At 43.3% G+C, this 19,247-nt stretch overlaps 1 protein-coding gene across 3 annotated transcripts in view; it reads left to right on the top strand.

The window, feature by feature from the left end:
* KIF6 (kinesin family member 6) overlaps positions 1–19,247 on the top strand; it is a 438,203-nt gene that overhangs the window by 398,541 nt on the left and 20,415 nt on the right. For all 3 annotated transcript variants that reach the window (XM_025197847.1, XM_006018586.2, XM_006018585.2), the window contains 3 exons: positions 11,569–11,653; positions 12,721–12,856; positions 17,577–17,671. In XM_025197847.1, the coding sequence (XP_025053632.1) occupies positions 11,569–11,653; positions 12,721–12,856; positions 17,577–17,671 (316 nt within the window). The remainder of the gene's footprint in view (positions 1–11,568; positions 11,654–12,720; positions 12,857–17,576; positions 17,672–19,247) is intronic.

Genomic DNA, 19,247 nt, shown 5'->3' with positions numbered 1-19,247 from the left:
GTGAATCATATGTAGGTGTTTGCACACCTAGCACTTCCAATATTATCAGGCACCTTGGTTGACAGTCATTGCACTACATAGACTGGCATGTTTGGAACACATTAAGCTTGGACCTAGCCAGCTGAATTTTTTAGTAAACCTTACTCATACATTTGGAAACCATCAGCAAAGTTTTAGCCACATTGGTGTCAAAAATCCCCATAGCTTGAGTACAGCTGAAGTAAAGCCAACATTTTCTTTTCTATGTGCCAGGTATTTTTGGTGCAAATGCATGTGATGACTTGTTTCAAGGAAGAGACTCCAGTGAGCTGAAAACAGAAGCACGAAGTTGTAGTTGAGCAGAACAGCTCATAGTCACTGAAGAGACACTATATGTAAAAGGCTGTTCCTTCTAGGTGTCTTTCTGGTTCCATGTTACATTGGAAGAAGTTGACACAGACATGTGAAAAGGCCAATATAACCATAAATGATAGAGTGCAGTGACACACTAATGGCTCGTACTGTCATCAGTAATAAAATTAAAAATTAGAAAGAACAAAATAGATAACAATTAAAAAAAAATCACATTTAATATTTTAAACAGTTGAAAGTATACCGGTATATTTCAATCCACATACAAGATCACCTATAGAATTTTTTTAAACTCAGTATTAAAAATTATTAGAAGTAAGGCTGATCTATAACCCACAGTCCACATACTCCTTATCTTTAGGTACATTTAAATCTGTACATGAATTTTGTGGTGCTTGATCATCTTTATTTTCATATATAATGTGTCTGTAATGTTTGTACAGAGTGCATTACAGCCACTGATCCTCAACCAGAACCATAGATTGAGATATAGATGGATTTCTGCTGCTAAATCTGCAAATACCTTCCACTCCTCATCCACATGAGCAGGTGGCTACAAACAATGATGCACAAGGATCAGGACCACAGAACCACACTTTCCAACAGCAGGATGTTGGCCATCGTGGTCCCCCTGCTTTACCTGTGGCAGGCTAGGGTGTTAGGTCTTGTGGTATGTCAGGGTTGACTGTAGTTTTTCAAAGAGGTTAGACAATGGATTTGTATAAGATGGTTTGGATAGGGATAGTCCTGCCTCAGGCAGGGCATTGGACTAAATTAGCGGTTCCCAAACTCTGACAGATTGTGCACCACCAATTTAAAATGATACAACCTTAAGTACCACCAGTAATTTTTTGTCATATAAAGTAATTATAATAAACCTGTTAACACGTACCACTGGCCAGTTGTCTACATACCACTGGTGCTACCCATACCACAGGTTGGGAGCCGCACTAGAAGATACCTATGGAGATCCCTTCAGCCCTACTTCTCTATGATTCTATGAACGATTATCTCACACAATGTATAATGGATCTATGTAGCCTACTCATGCCCAATGCCTGCCTATAGTTGAAGATGGCTTTCTCTGAGATCAGTTTCCAGCTGTCAACTGCTGCTTCTGGGTGTAAGGAGAAAGCATGGACTGGTGGAAAAGGATTATGCTGAAGAACTGGGACAGCTACCAGTGGCAGGAGAACTTCAGGGTGAGAAAAGTGGCCACTTGCCTAGAAATCTGTGCTAAGCTAGCACCTGAATTGCAGAAGCAGATCAACAATATGAGAGACCTTTTGACCATGTATTTTAGTCTCTCCCCTACTGGGTTTCAGAGTACACCAGTAGAAAGGTTTGTTCTCATACTTCAGAGCATCATGGACCATCATGGGAGGTTCACCCATGTCACAAATAACTAGTGTAGCAAAGAACATGCGCAAGAATTTTCCTCAATTCCACCTTGAGGAAGTTGATAAAACAGGACAGTTTTGCCAACGCTGCTCCCGGAAAAGAACCCAGTGGTACAACCATTCCCCACCCTCCCTTCCCCACCACTGATACTCATTGACCCTGTCTATCCATTGCTTTCATGGCTCATGAATCCTTACAAAAGGCATCTTGACTGCAAGAAGTAATTGTTCGACTACTGTCCGAGCAGTATATAGGATGACAGTTGAATAGGTCTTTGAGTGGCTCAGGTCCAGACAGCAGACACTCACTGTGTAGGTGGAGTTATACCTACACAATATTTTAATACCTTCCTGAATTCTGCATATGACCTGTGAGAGCAAGGTCAAGTGCCTAGCCAGACTTGCCTAGCAGTTTGAGCAGCCAGAACCACAGACATCCAGCAGTGACAACTATCGGGGCTATCTCATCCAAGAAGCCTCAGCCATCTGTTTTCATTCAGTGTGCACGAATGTAGTTATAAGTTGCCAGGTGCCTGCAAGGCAACCACTTACATACCCACTGTTTTAGGGAACACTGGTGTTTAATTTTCTCAACATACAACCTTTGCATGTTTTATGTGAAGTGTACTCTGAGCTGGGCCAACTGACCTGCATGAGAAGGGAGGACCTGTGGACCTGCCATTGGAGGGCTTTAAATGCCTGCTTCCTGTTATTTCTGACGTGGCCATGTCCCCTGTCAAAAATGTTTCTGCTGTGCTAATGGAATCAGTCAACGCTGGCAGTGCAGAGCCATTTGGCCTGCCTAGTTTACATCTGCTGGCCAAATGCCCAGCTACCCCATCAACCGAATGTTGTATATGCTGCATGAAATGAACAATAGAGATTTTCTAAAAAAACAAAAGGCTTTTGTCAAACAAATCCAAAAGCAAACAGTGTAAACATGGCCAAAAAACAATAAAATGCAATACAACAGAGGCCTCAAAATTTAAGAGTGGGCTAAAATACTAAACTGGGATTAAAGACAGATGTGACATGGAGGTCTGTCTATAATAGGTGGGCATATCTACACTTGCTATATGGTGACGTGGCTACGGCACCGTGCTTTAGTACTTCCTTTTGGCACATGGTTAAATTTTGCCGCTATGGCAACGTAGCTGGCCATCATGTGTAGATGCACGTGATTGCTACGTCTCCGAACTGCACCATACGGCAACGTAGCACATCACTATGTCACCATAGGGCTATGTGTAGATGCATCTGGTGTGAAAATATTTATGAATACTGAATGACAGAAAGTCCTAAGGACCCTTTAGTCCATCAAAGGTGGGCAGTAGAGGCAAATAGGAGAAAACCTCCACTGACTTTTGCAAGGCCAATGCCTCTGAGGGCTAAAGTAGCAGGACATCAAGATAACAGGTTGAAGCATCTGGTTCCCAGAAGGAACTGTTCTCCTGGTAAAGGGTTCACTAAAACCAGGAGCACTGCCACTTGTGCTCTTGGCTTCAGAAAGAAGTGTTCTCTAACAGCTTCAGGACATTCAGGGAGTGCACCAATGTGTAGAAATAGCTGATGAGGTATTCATAGGACAGGATGGATCCAACCAATGAGGCACTGTGCTGGTCAGCGTTCTTGAAGTTTCTCAGGGCGCCCCTGACTTGCAGGATATGATCCAAGTCCATTTGATGAAAGTGTAGCAAAAATATCTATAAACCAATGTCCATGGAAACTCTGGTTAATATATCTTGCTGTTGTTCACTCAGATGGTGTCCTCAGAAGCCCTGCAGGAATGAATAGGAATAGTTACATAAATTAGAACAAAGGAGATTCCTGCACCCTGTTTCTTGCATATTGTGCTCGGTTCTTGGGATACATGCCTAAGGAAAAAGTGTGGGGCAGGTGGCTGGAGTAGAGGAGTCAGCTTAAGCCAGGTGTTGCCAAAGTTGGGAGCTGTTCATGCAGTCCTTGACACACGGCCTCTTCTCAGCACTAAATAGGCCTCAACTCTAACAGTATGTACAGCTTTGGGCACTACATTTTTAAAAGAGATGTAAAGAAACTGCAGAGAGTCCAAAGGTGACCAACAAAGGTGATAAAAGGGTAGGAATGCAAGCCATGTCAGGAAAGACTGAAGAAACTAGGTACTGTATGTTTTGTTTGGAGAAAAGGAGATTAAAGGCATGAAAACAATTTTTAAATATTTGAAAGGCTGCCATAAAGATGGAGAAATAGTGTTCCCTTTGACACAGAAAGCAAGACAAACGACAGGTCCTGATCTCTGGAGCATATATGCAAAAAAGCCAGAATCTGGTTTTCCACCAGATTTTAATGGAAGGTAACATCCAGGTACCGTGACCCTAAAGCAGGGGAGGTCAGAACAGCGACCAGAGCATCCCATTTAGAGAAGGTACAGAGCAGTGTAGTTAGGTATCACTTGGCTGATCAAGTGGCTAAACTGGGGAGAGGCCATAGACAAAGGAATCCTGAAACAAGACATTTGAAAATTGCCCAGGAGTAAATTTGCATATGATAGACCAGGGCTGAACCAGTTTTAGGATGTGCATCATAGTTTAACTTTAACAGTGGATAGTATGCAAGCCTCAAGTGGCCCCTGAGCACATCTACACGTTCAATACTGCACAGTCGTGCAGACACATACGTTTTAGGTGATGCTACTGCGCAGTAGATTAATTCTACTGTGCATTAGCACTTTAGCACGGGATTTGCCTGCCGTGCTAATGCACAGTAGAATTAGTCTACTGCGCTTGAAGCGTCTCATGTAGACACACCCCTGGGGGGTTAATTTGCTGCCCCTGGGTTCCCTCCCAGGCATCACTCCCTCCACCAATCTGAAGGCAGCTGCCACTATGGTCTCCAGGCTCCTTCCTCACCTTCAGCTTCCACTTCATGTTCCTATCTCAGGGGGTGGAATTGGGTAGCATTGCACAGTTGCAAGATCCAGGGAGCCCAGGGCTCAGGGGACCCAGTACTCTGGTGCAGTGGGGGGTCCTGCTTTTGGAACAGCAGAGGACTCATACAGCATCTGGGAATACCCCCAGATGCTCTAAAGTTGGACAACCCTGGTTTTAATTCATTCATTCTTTCATTCGTCCAAGACACAAGTTTGCCAAGAGCAGCAGAACTGAGAAATAAAAACAATATAAATACTAATTGGACACTGAAGACCGTTCAAACTGTGATTACTTCAAGTGACTGTAAATGTAAGTAGTTAAATACAAGACTGCCTAATGCTGAACTTAAAACCTTTTACTGAAAATGTACAACTTAAGGGCAGGACATAATGTTAATTGAGGTACAAATAAATCTGTAGAATGTCTGATTTATAGAACAGATTCAGGCCAGAAATATATGAGTTCCCTAGGGAGCTTAAAGGTCAGAGTCACGAAGTTTCTTTCCAAAATTGTATTGGTATGTTTGAGGACAAGTCTCCCAGAATTTTTCAACTAGTTTGACTATGATGTCTGTCTGCCTTGATGAGCAGTGATGATAATGCTACATGTAATTTATTGGGAATAGTATTTTTCATCCACACTTGTCAAAATGTTTCATAAAGGCAGGGAAATACTATCATCTGTCTCATATCTGATGCGTTTCTGTGATTATAACATTTGCTGTGTAATTCCCCTTTGCCTCAGAATTATGCTGCAAAATCTCATCTTTCATTTTAAAAAAGTTATCTCGAGACCTCACAGTTATGAATAAGAAATTGAAATGGTGAACTGAGTGTAAATTACTCCAGGGCATGTACTCACTTTTTACAATTAGGTAGAGAACAGGAAAAATACCTACTCTGTTGTAACTACCCCAGGTAAAGCTTTTACCCAGAGTAATGAAAGCTAATTACAAGTCACTTTTTCTCTCTTGTTGAGTTTTTATTACTGTGTGCTGGTTTTCTTTACTGCAAGGTAAGAACAAGTACACAGCAAGTTATCCTAGATAGCTAACATATGGCAAAGCCCTGCTCTCCTGTGCCTCACAGTAACTTGTTTGTGTGTCTATGCCCACAGTGTTGCGGGAAGGTTGCACCAATAGCTCTATGATTTATGAAATACCCTATTCATCTCTATGCAATGCTATCTCTGACACCTAAAGAAAACAGTTAACCAAAATGTAACCAGGTAACCTAGTGATAAATGCAAATATTGTTAATCAGTTGCTCTAGATTTATGTCTTGATTTTCACGTCGGTAGTTTAAGAGTGATGGTGTAGTTGTGATGGTCCAGAAATTATGCAGGAGGCAAGGATTTCTTAGGTTGATATTTTTTATTGGACCAGCTATGTAGTTGGAATAAAGTTGGACAAGTCCTTGCTCCTGCATCCATAGCCTCTGCAGAATGGTTTTACTATATCAGTACAAAGGGCAGTTTTGATAACTTATATGCATCTACATCATGAGTGCTTTGCTGGTGCAGTATACTGATATTTCTGTTCTGTTTCTTTACCAGTTTACTGTAAAAAACCATTTCTAGCATAGATGTAGCAGGCAGGGTTGTCCAGATTCAGCCTGCTGCTTGCTGCTTTGGTTTCTGACAAGACAAAGGGTACACAGAGGGAAGCATAAGGAGCAAATATACTGCCTTCTCACATGAGAAGGGGAATAAAGCTATACAAGATCAAAATAGCTGTGCTGGATGCATATCAAGTAGCTGCCCATCTCATGCTTATCTGCCAGAAAAACTTCTTTGCATGTGTCTGTCCTGCAGAAGAGTCAGGCCCTTACTTTAGGCTACATATTTCTTTTGCCTGGAAAAATGAGAGGGAGTCCTGTATCTGTAGGTATATGTCTAGTTAAGTAGATGCAAAAAAATCCATAGTCTGCAAAGCAGCATGCTTTTCAACCTACAGACTGCATCAGTGTAATGAATGAGTGAGATAAGAAGCCAAAATATAGTTTACATAAGTATGCAAATCAGCAGCCTGATAAGCAGGCTCTGGGCCTCTGCTGTACAATGTGTTTGAGTCCCAGTCATTTTTGTGACTGACCCAGAGTTCAGTTATTCTGTTGAGAGAGAGAGATTAATTTACAGTTCATAAATTCATAGATGTTAGGGGCTGGAAGGGACCTCATGAGATCATCAGGTCCAGCCCCCCTGCTTTATTCAGTTCTTTCTGATGGGTGTGACTGTATCAGTGAGACCATTTTGCAACTGATCATGCTTCTGTTTTATTCATTCATGGATCCTTGCCAATGTCATGCACAACTGCTTTTCTGGTTCCAGATGTGGATGGCATCATATCAGACAGGACTTTGTTTAAACCCCAAGATTTTATTGCCACTTCTGAATATAATATACAATTAGTTGCAATGTACAACACTCGAGATGTGCAACTTTATGTGTAGGGACTGGTTTTGCCTGGCTCTCACTCACATGCATAGAAGGCGGCTAAGCCGGAGGGGCTGCTGAGATCCCGGGGCTGCTCTTTGGCTGCTTTCCCTAAATACTGTTCATCTGAACAGGAACTCCTGTGGCCATACAGCTGAGGGCATGCAAAATTCAGGGGCATCCAAACCCCAGGCCTCCGGGCTCGGGCCTGCACTTAGGATGCCCACCAAATGATTTGGAAGCATCTGAAGCCCCAGATGGGGGTAGAAGATGTTTGCTGGTAGTCGGGCCACATATGGTTCTTGAATGACTCACGGATTTGGAATTGATTTGGCTGATTTGTCTTGGAACAGAAAAAAATTTCCTTTGAAAAAAAAAAGGAAGTGGGGGGAGTGTGGCCCATGCCACAATTACCAACAGAAGTGGCTGATGATGGAGCTAAAAGAAAGCTATATATTCCTACAAGGCAGAGCAGAGGGAACACCCATCCTGCACCTTTAGAGCCTCAAAGTCCTTATCTCTCCTCTAGCTCTCTGGACTGTTTAGTAGCTTTGCACTTTCTTCACCATATATCTGTTACTTTATAAAGCAATCCCAAACATATGTTTGTATAACCCCCAATGCCATCAGTAGGAGCTATGGGTAGGTAAAGGGGAAAAAGACTGCAGATGAGGTCCTGACCCAGCTCTAATCATTGGAAGCTTTGCCTTCTTACTTAAATGGTTTCAGGATTTCATCCATTAATGCTTTGTCATTATCCATTGTATGTAATTGCAATGTAATTTCTCACATACATGTCCCCAAATATGATACATGCCTTTCTTTTAAAAGGTAGAATAAAGAAAAAAAGATCTTTCCTTGACAATGCCAGTAAGTGGCAGTAACTGAGTAGCAGTTTCTGAAGCAGGAGACTCTGCCAGAGAGAAAGAGAAGGTTATCTACAGCCAGCAGCTAGAATGCAGCACTGCAGCATTATTCTTGCCCCCCCCACCCCAATGCCTCCCTACAGAGGCAGATAATACTATTACCATATTTCCTTGTTTATAATTAGGGTGACCATACAGGACAATATGAAATCTGGGACTCTGGCAGTGAGTCACTGACCCATTAATGACTCACTGTTCTTTCCTTCACAGGGGTTACCAATCACCTGTGAAGTAACAATTAGTGTTAATGTACAATTTTGCTGTCTGCTAAGGCTTCCTATTTCACAGCTGTTGCTGCTCTGCTTCTATGCCCTGTGCCCAGGACGTTCATTTTAATTTTCACCAGCTGGTTGAGACCAGCCTCCAAAATCTGGGACTGTCCCAGCCAATCTGGGACATATGGTCACCCTACGTATATGCACATCCCATTTCCCATCAGTTGAATTTTGGGGGAAAGATGCATGTTGTATAGAATAAAATATGGTATCTAGCCCCACTAATTTTTAACATCTCTTCTGCCATAAGACTTGTACATCTCATGACCTATGGTCATTTGCTTTAATACTATAAAGCATTTTGTGTTTGAATGTGTTAAGTGTACCCTCTCCACTATAGACTTCTCCACTCGATCCTTGTAATCTGCTTATCCAGCACAGCCTTTAGATACATGCAGTGAGAGTTGCATGTGTGGTTTTTGTTCACCTTGGCTTTTAAATCTGTATTAACACACTTGACCTTAAGTACTTTCAGTGAAATTAAATACTTTTCAATCTCATTTTTGATTAAGCTACAGGGTGCTACAACAAAGATTAATGGTTTTAGCTGGAGTGCTGACAGGCAAAAAGGGGTCATTACTGCCCTCGTGCTCCAGCCAGAATTCCATTCCTTGAAGCCAGGGTACACTCCTTGGGCCTAATGACAGGTTGACATATAATTTATTTTCTTGGCAAAAATAATAATTAAGGTGGAAAATTAAGTGTATTGTACAGCATATCTTTTGTTCCCTTCATTTTCCTGTAGTTTACAAAGTCAAACCTGTTTTCTTAGGAATCTTAAACTATTCTCCCTATTTTAGAAATAGAAGCTGGTTTTGGAATAGTTGTAACTTTTTTAGTATGTAACTTTACTTTTCCCTTCATCACTGAGCTGCTTTTAACCTATGTTGGGAAGGATGGTTTGCTGTCTCTCAATATTATCAATATATCATTGATATATATAATATATTGTAGATTATTATATAGTATAATTATATAATGTAGATTATTATATAGTATAATAATATATATATATATAGATTCATAGATTCATAGAGTGTAGAGTCGGAAGGGACCACAATGGATCATCATGTCCAACCCCCTGCCCCTGGCAGGAAAGAGGACCGAGGTTGGATGACCCCAGCCAGGTGACTATCTAGCCTCCTCTTGAAGACCCCCAAGCTAGGTGATAGCACCACCTCTCTTGGAAGCCCATTCCAGATCCTGGCCACCCTTACTGTGAAACATTTCTTCCTAATATCCAACCTAAATCTACTGTCAACTAGTTTACACCCATTATTCCTAGTCCTCAACTTACAACTTTTCAAGTTACAACATTTCGCACTTACAACATTTATAAATTGACACCCTGTTTCAACTTTCTGATGTCAGCTTCGACTTTACAACACTTGATCTGACATCAAACCACACCAGCGAACAAGTTTGCTGTGTCACCCATCTCTCTGGAGAACATTTGTCCAGGCTTCCTTGGGCACTTTCTTTAAGAAAGCAGACAAGACTCCAGAAAAATCTGCAACCAAGACTCCTGAGAAGACTCCAGCCAAAAACCCTTCAAAACTTCCAGCAAAATCTCCTCAAAGAAGTCCTTCCAAATCAATGTGATTGCTATTTACAATATATTCCTCCTTCCCAGGTGGAGTACCTTACATTTATCTTTATTAAATTGCATCCTATTTCTCTCTGCCCATTGATCCAACCTGTCCAGGTCAGCCTGAATCTGCTCCCTGCCCTCCGGTGTATTAACTTTGCCCCATAACTTGGTATCATCAGCAAACTTGGAGAGGGTGCTCTCCACGCCCTTGTCCAAATCACTGATGAAGATATTGAATAATATTGGTCTGAGAACCGAACTCTGTGGGACCCCACTGCCCACCTCCCTCCAGGCCGAGAAGGAACCATCCACCACCACTCTCTGGGTGCGGTCCCTAAGCCAGTTGGCCACCCACCTGACCGTGTAGGCGTCCACTCCACAGTCTGCTAGCTTCCCAATGAGGATAGGGTGTGAAACTGTGTCGAAGGCCTTCCTAAAGTCCAGGAAGATGACATCAGCCTCGGCTTCCGCATCCAGGCAGTGTGTGACCTGGTCATAGAAGGCTACAAGGTTTGTCAGGCAAGATCTACCTGTGACAAACCCATGCTGGTTTTCCCTCAGCATCGTTTCCCCTGCTGGGCCTGCACAAATGTGTTCTTTGATTCTTTTCTCTAGCATTTTCCTAGGAACAGAGGTAAGACTGACTGGTCTAAAGTTACCCGACTCATCCCTTCTCCCTTTCTTGAAAATGGGCACCACATTGGCCCTTCTCCGGTCCTCAGGGACTTGGCCGGAGCACCACGAGTCCTCGAACAGCTGTGCCAGTGGCTCAGCTATGACACTGGCCAATTCTTTCAGCAGCCATGGATGGTGGTAATCTGGCCCTGCTGACTTGTACCCATCCAGCTCCTCCAGGAGCTCCTTCACTATTTCAGAACTAACCGTAGGTGGAGTGGTGCCATGTGGACATCCATCAATGATCGAGGTGGGGGAATTGGCTTGGTCAGTACATAGAAATACTGAAGCGAAGAACTCATTGAAGAGCTCTGCTTTTTTCCCCACGTCAACCACCAACTGTTCTGATTTGTCCTGCATATCATTATACTATATGCTAGCTCAGTTGTAAGGCTTGTCCTGGTCACAGACACCTATGATGTAGAATCTATCCAGGAAACTTGTGCCTTCGAAATGATTCAAAGCAGCTGTACCTCTCAACTTTCAGGGAATAGGTATTACTAAAAAAACTGTCCAGCAACAGAAGAAGGATGAACAAAGTTAAGAATTAGAATAAGATGGTAAATTGCTTTCTCAGGGTTTTACATGGAATTCTATGGACCGTACATCCCCTCACATTCCCTTTTTCTTCATTGTTTCTTAAAGAAGACATTCACAGAGAACTGGGAAGAGAAAATCAATACTTATTTTATTTTTAATTTACATTTAGGGCCTGATTCTGATCTGACACTGCTATAAATACAAAATAACTGAACTGAAATCAATGGTGTTACTCTGGTGAAACTAATGTCAGGATAAGGCCCATGTTCAGATTCAAAACCCAGATCTCCATCAGGATAAAAGACTAGTGCTGTTCCCTATTGTACCTATCAAGTAGTTCTTATGCTATTCTGAAACAGCTTGGGATCTGGGGGTTTTTGGAGGGGAGGGATGCAGAGGGATGGGGTTGTTTTTTTTGTGTTTTCATCCTTGCCCTATTTATTGCTTACTTCTGGTAACTTCTTGTAGGTGTTGCCAGCCCTTCTGAAGAGCTGAATAAGTCTGATCCAGTGGAAGAGAAACTTCGAGCACAACTTGAAGATGAGAAAAAAAGGTATTGTATTTCCCTCCTCTGATACTCTGAATACTGAAGTAAAATGATCCCCAAATGTGTTAATCTTGTTTCTGCTAGCAAATTGTTATATAAAAGCTATTCTTCTGGTTTACTATTAGCTTTCAACTTAAAATGTCAGCTTGTTTCCTTTATGATCACATGATGCATCAGTAGGAAAACTGTAAACCTAATCTGGTAATCTAAAAATAGCATAGTGTTTGCATATTGAGAATCAGAGTTAGAAATTGGTTCTTCTATCTTTCAGTTGTCAGAGGCTGGGAGTGTCACCAAGACAAAGTGGTTATCCAGGTGTAACATGTTATGTGTCCCCTCAGCTGTTTCAGGAGCAATGTCCAGGCCTCATTGACCTACCCACAGGCATTATGATTCAGTGGCTTTATTTGTGAACCAACTAGAAAGAAAAACAGAGGAATCTTCATGGCTTCAAAAATCCTTCCTTCTGCCATAGCACAACTGTGGCCAGGGAGATAAAAGAAATTTCAGACACAGGATATCACATTGTCTACGTTTTTCAGTTTGCTTCTTAGTATTCCTGGTATCTAGAATCTCTGATGGGACCTCAGGACTAGCTCATATTATTGCATGTCCAACCAATGGTAGACAATATGTCTAGTTACTGAATTGTCAGTAGAAAATGTGAGCCTCTGCATAGTCTCTAATTGAATCCAGGCATTCTGGCCACCATTTATTTATTAATGGCATGATGCTGTGCAGACAGAAAAAAAAAAATTGACAAATTTGATTGATGAATAGCCTAAATAAACAGACTCAATATCATTCCCACTAGAATGGGAGTAACTTCGTTCTTCAATAAAATAAATACTTTACTGGGGTAGAGTTCTTATATTTGCTGTCCATAGACACTCTTATAAAATCAGTGATGATTCACGCCTCTCCTTGACTTTTAGCAGTTGTTTTGAAGTTCAAGGTTTGTAACTGCCCTGGATAACATAAAACTTTGTTAAGAGATCTGTCAGCATTTTTCCTCTGGGCCAAAGATGGAATTTCCCTGTAGTAAACGCACTCTTTTCTTCTTTTCATTGTAGTTATAAAACCATGTTCAATCGTTTGAAAGGGCTGAAGATAGAGATTGAACACTTGCAGCTTCTTATGGAAAAAGCCAAAGTGAAACTGCAAAAAGACTTTGAAATCTGGTGGTCTGAGGAAGCAAGGAGTCTGCAGGTATCAGATTGTTTTGCATCTCCTTCAGTACAATGCAGATATAAAATTTAAAGTACACTTGTCTAAAATTGTGATTGATTCAGTAGGAAAGACACATAAGGCTAAGATTTTGGCCATGATTCTCTTCCCTCTCATCTTGGTATAAACTCATTCTGTTTAATTCAGAAGCAATTTATGTTAATCTTGTCTCCAGTTTCTTCTTCTATTTTTTTTTTTTTTTTTTTTTACATCCTGCCTGAGAAACACGTCCTAGGAATTCCAGATGATTTTTTTAGAGGTCTTTGTAATGGCTTCCACACTCCGGCCGCTCGCCACACAGGCTAATATGCCCCGGGCCTCGCACACCCCTAGGGATGGCTCTGACTACAGAGTAAGGGTTTTTGGGTAGGTGTTTATACATTTGGGGATTAGGGAAAAGATTTGCTCCCAAGTCCCTGCAGCCCTGCAATGGGCCTCTGCCACCAGCAGGGGGAACTCGGGGGCTGGCAGGAAGCTAGCCCAGAGGCTGGCAGGGAGCACCAGGCCAGGAGACTACTGCTGGGGCAGGGAAAACGTCCCCCTGCCCCGGCAACAGGGAGCTTCTGGCCCTGGCTCCACGATCAGAGGCACGGGGCTTGGAAAGAGCTGGTGGGGAGGGGCAGGGCCCAGCCCCCTGCCCCTAGCTGCCCCACTGGTGGACAGTTCCCAGCCAGCCCCTGGCTGCATGGGGAAGTCTGCACCTATAGTGCAGCCCAGAGCTGACTATGGACTGCCCAAAACAGGACAGTTCCCAGGCACCTTCAGGCTGTACTGCTTCCCCATGCAGCCTGGGACAAGCTGGGAACTGTCCCAGTCAGGGGCAGGTCCCAGCCAGCTCCAGGCTGGGCAGAGCCCTGTCTCTATGCAGGGAGCTTCCAGCTCCTGCTCCGCAATCACAATTGCAGTCATGGAGTGGAGGCTGGGAACAAGCTCCCAGTCTGTTCCCAGCTCCACAATTGCAGAGCAGGGTCTAGAAACAAGCTCCCAGCCCCTGCTCTGCAATTGTGATCGGGGAGCGGGGCCTGGAACCTCCCTGCCGCCAGGTCAGGCGGACATTGTCCCTATCAGGGCATGCAGAGTGAAGGGGCTAGGGAGCTTGTTCCCCAGCCTATTCCACCACCAGCTCCATGCTTGGGGAGCTGGGTGGGAAACAGGTCCCCTGCCCACACACACCCAGCAAGGAGCTCCCAGTGCCAGCTCCATGGTCATGGGGCTCAGGCTGGAATACTGTTATCTTCCAGCAGTGGATCTGCAACTGCAGGCCGTTGCTGGGAGATACTTATCTCCCAGCCTGAGCCAGATAAGTGTCTTCCAGCCTGAGCCCTGCAACTGGAGAACTCAGACTGGGAGATAAGAGTCTGAACCCCCCACTTCCCGATCATGATCTGGGAGCAAGGGGCTTGGAGCTCCCTGCTGCCAGGGCAGGGGGACACAGTCCCTGCCCGGGTTCCTGTGGTGGAGCCTGTCCTTGCAGCTGGCAGCTCCCAGGAGCAGGGAGCTATCTCCTGCCCCCTGGTAGACGGTCAGGTGTCTACACAAGGGCTATGGCACCATTACTAATGATGAGTAAATTTGCTACTTGCATTTCATAGAATCATAGAAAGTTAGGTTTGGAATGGACCTCAGGATGTCATCTTGTCCAACCCCCTGTTGAAACCATGACCATCTGCAACTAGATCATCCCAGCCAAATCTTTGTCTAGCTGCATTTTGAAAACCTCCAGGAGTGAAGATTCCACCACCTCTGGGTAACCGTTCCAGTGTTTTAATACCCTCCTAGTGAGAAAAGTCTTCCTAATATCTAACCTAAACTTCCCTTGCTGCAACTTGAGATAGTTGCTCTTTGTTTTGTCATCTTCCACCGCTGAGAACAGTCCAGCTCCATCCTCTTTTGAACCCCCTTCAGGTAGTTGAAGGCTGCTATTAAGTCCCCTCTCAATCTCCTCTTGTCTAGACTAAAAAAGCCCAGCTCCCTCAGTCTTTCCTCATAAGTTATGTCCCCCAGCCTCCTCACCCTCTGCTGGACTTTCTCCAATTTGTCCACATCCTTTCAGTAGTGGGGTGCCCAAAACTGAACACAGTTCTCCAGATGTTGCCCCACCAATCCTGAATAGAGGGGAATAATCACTTCCCTTGACATGGCAACACACCTATCCATGCAGCCCAGTGTGCCATCAGTCTTTTTGGTAACAAGGGCACACTGCTGGCTCGTATTCAGTTTATTGTCCACTGTAACCCTCAGGTCCTCTTCTGCAAAGCTGCTGCCTACCCAGTCAGCCTTCAGCCTGTACCAGTGCATGGGATTGTTCCATCCTAAGTGCAGGACTTTGCACTTGTCCTTGCTGAACCTCATGAGATTCCTTTTGTCCCAGTCCTCCAATTTGTCTAAGTCACTCTGAGAGATTGGAAAGCTGTCCATAGACAGCTGACTGCAGGTAGCAAATGTACTCAGTATTAGGAAAATTTACTGTGAACTAGGCATATGCATATGAAGATGCACATGCTAACTTCCCAGTAAACTATGCTAATGTGAAGTTAAGCATCTCATGTAGATGTGCCCACATGTGTTTTCATCAGTAGTGTAACTGAGGCCAAGCGGGGGGCAGAGAGTGGGGTGGAGCGTTGCATAGCATTTGCTTGGAGCCACACAATTGCACTGGCAACACAGCATCAGCTGGATGTCACCACTTCCTCCTTGCATTGTAGCTACCCTAGGCACTCAGCTGACTTGTTACACCTCTTGTTTTCATGTACTGGAAGATGTCAGCCACCATACCAGCAAAGTCCAGCAGTAGCGCACCAGCAAAGTCCAGCAGAGGCAACCGGTCTAAAACTTCCCATGACTGCAGTAGGGTTGTGAAGAGTTAAACAAGTAACCTCCCCCCTGAGAAGCTACAAGCTGATGGCTGCTGCCCCCTCCCCCCCGGGCTCTCTGGGCTGTGCTGCCTGCCTGGTGGGACTGCTTTGGCCCCAGCCCCCCCAAACTGCTCTAGGTGGGTGAGTGCAGCCCATCCTCTATGGCACGGCACGGCAGGGCAGGGCAAGCGCCGGCCCAGGGCTAAACACCATCCCCCCCATGACTTCGCAGAGCCACAGACTGCAGCCCAGCACCACCACCATGTTTAACAATTAATTACAACAAGTTAAATGAATATTTATTTAATCACTATTTACATCTCTAGGTTGCAGTGACTTTAGTAGCACTACAGAATATGCAGGTTCCCCAGTGGTTCATCTACTCACAGCTCAGAATGGAGAGCTTCTGGTTCTGTAGCCCAGGTCCATGACTAGCATTATCACCAAGTTTAGGAAATCTATAGAAGCAGAAATCCTGCATTTAATAACTGAATAATTTAAAATAATAATGTGAGAAGTGAGAGTAGAATAGCTAAGATACAGGGTTTTGCATTCACCAAAGATATCACAAGAGCAAAAAAAAAATGGAAAAAAATAGTCTTCTCCATTTCTTTCACAGGCTTTCTTTCTCTTTGTCATTTTTCTGAAAGGTTTCCCTTCCAAGACTTTCATTAAGATGGAAATAGTGGTGTCTGTAACATTTTGGAAGGGAACCCTGTTATGTCTGCTAGTAGATGCTCATCCCTAAACATTTGAGGCCATGTCTGTTTGGCATAACTAATTTCATAGCACATCACAGCAATTATGTTTCTACTGAATCCAAACAGTATATAGTTATTTAAAAGACAATATTTACACCTTGAACAAAAATGTAACCTAAAATACATTTTTACTTGTTCAGCCAGTATTCCCTTTTGTTCTAAGAAATAATATTAACAAGACTTCAGAAAACAATATACAGTTAGGTATTGAATAACTTTCCACAGCTTTTTTAAAGTGACATGATGACAAAACACAACTTAACTAACTTAATTGTAAGTTTTGGTTATAAAATATGTCAAGTCAAAACACTTTTAACTATGTGGGTGGCAACAGGGAAGGTTTAATAGCCGTACTTGCCTGCAAATATAACTTTTCAGAGAGCTGTGTATAATCCCTATACCTACTATAGGATATTTTCTGTCCCCGGGAGAGGCTCAGGACTCAGCCTGTCATGATTCATCAAGGGAAGATTTCAAAATCTGATCTAAATAATTGACTTTGATACCTTGAACCTTCACCTATCTATAGATCTAAGCTCCTTAAGTAACTCAGGTCAGCCAACACCTGCTGATACTTTGAAAACCTGAGATTTTAAATTCTTATACCAATCCTAAACACTTTCTTTCAATGGTCCCATAAGTTTTTGTTTGAGTGATAAGATCAGTTGAAGAATGCAGCTGAATTAAAAGTTATTTTGTGGGTACTAATTTTGGGGTAAGATTTTAAAAGTCCTGAGTGGTCTAACTTAGTCACAGTTGAAGGTACTATTAAAACTCCCATTGGGCTCGTCTACATGAGACCCTAAACGTGCAGTAGACTAATTCTACTGGACATTAGCGTGTCATGGCAAAAGCCATGCTATTGCACTAATGCACAGTAGAACTAGTCTACTGCACATTAGCATCACTAAAAAGGTGTGCACTGGTTAATTTGCATTGAGTTAGTACCTGTTATTACAGGTACTAAATTTAATGTGCAGTAACTACGGTGCATTAATGCACATGTAGACTTGTCCACTGATTCCAATAGGGGTATAGTTTTGCTCACTTTCAAACATCCTCCCTTACATGTTTTGTTTTTTCTAGGAACAACTGGGAAAGCCACACTTGAGTAATTCACCAAGTGCCTTGACAACTTCTCCCCAGTGTTTTGAATCCCAGCATCAACTGTATAACAACAGGTAAGGTAGATGTTTTTTACAGGCTTACTCTGCCACCATCTGCACAGCTGATGACATTGTTCAGTGAAACACTCCCTCTCCCTTTTTCCTTAGCTTGGAACATTCACTAAGAAAACAGCTTAGAAAAAACTGTATTGTACCATGATAGTTTTTATAGTTCAGCAAAACGTTGGGCATGAAAAATGGATGAAAAAATAAATAGAAGAGATTTTCTTTTTATCTTTTATTGATCACTTGCAGTGATATTTTGGGTGCATGGTTCTATGTAAAATATGTTGCTGATAAAATGCTTTTCTGCTATAGTTATTATTATTCATTTAAATTTCATAGTAAATTTGATATTGCAGAATATTAAAGCCTTCTCTGTTGTTGGAAAAAGCAGACATCTTTCCTGCTCCATCATCTGCTACTTCTGATCTGACAGCCTATTTTAGCATGAGCCAATAAATCTCTCACTTCCTTCCTGAGCAAATTTGCAGATGACACTAGCCTGGAAAGGACTGCAAATACTTTGGAGGACAGGAGCACAGTTCTAATGTAACTTGACAGATGGAAAGCTGGGCTGGAACTAACAGGAAGCAGTTCAGTGCTTACAAATGGAAGAAACTATATCTTGGGAAGAATAATCAAAAACACAAATACAAAACGGGTAGTGCCTGGCTAGGTGATAGTACTACAGAGAAGGATCTAGGAGTCTTGATGGATCAAATTCAATACGAGTTTGCCATGCAAGACACAGGATGTGAGAGTGCCTCCTTACTCAGCACTGGTTAGGCCTTATATAGGTTTGTCTGGAGTTTTGGGTTCCACATTTTAAAAGGACATGGAGAAGTTAGAGAGGGTCTGGAGGCAGGCAACACAAATTATAAAGAGCTTGGAAGGCAAGGCATATGAGGAGAGGTTGAAAGAAATAGGTATGTTCATTTTGTGGAAAAGGCACTTAAGAGGAGACATGATAGCAGTCCTCAAATATCTGAAAGGCTCCATAAAGAAGAGGGAAAACAGTTTTCCTCTCTTGCTGCAGAGAGCAAAATATGGACCAATGGCCTAAAGTTGCAGCAAGGTAGATTCAGGTTAGATATCAGGAAGAACTTCTTTGCTGTTAGAATAGTGAAGCAGTGGAATAGACTGCCTAGGGAAACTGGAATTCCCGTCACTGGAGGTATTCAAGAAGAGGTTAGGCAAGCATTGATCAGGGATGATCTAGGATCGCCTATGCTCCACTATGTGTATTTCCCATGGTTCTAGGCTTCACTGGTTGCCAAATGGGGCTGGGAAGGAATTTTTTCCCCTCCTTTTGCTACAAATGGCAGGAAGGCTTGGGGGTGTTTTACTTCCCCCAGAAGCATTGGGTGTTGGCTGTAACCAAGGCTGGGGTCAGGGCCATCCCTGGGGGTGCAAATCGGGGCAACCACCCTGGGCCCCGTGCTTTGGCATGGTCCCACGGAGCGGGGCGGAGCAGCAGCAGCACGGAGTGGGGCGGAGCAGCAGCAGCACGGAGTGGGGCAGAGCAGCAGCTCTGCATCCAGCTGCTTGCTACTCGCCCTCCCTCCCACCCTGCCCCCTGCCGCCCATG

This window comes from Alligator sinensis, unplaced genomic scaffold (assembly GCF_000455745.1).
Source record: "Alligator sinensis unplaced genomic scaffold, ASM45574v1 scaffold198_1, whole genome shotgun sequence".
In the NCBI taxonomy this organism is placed as follows: Eukaryota; Metazoa; Chordata; order Crocodylia; family Alligatoridae; genus Alligator; species Alligator sinensis.
Note: the sequence above shows the minus strand (reverse complement) of the source record. Positions and strands in the feature narration are given on the sequence as shown.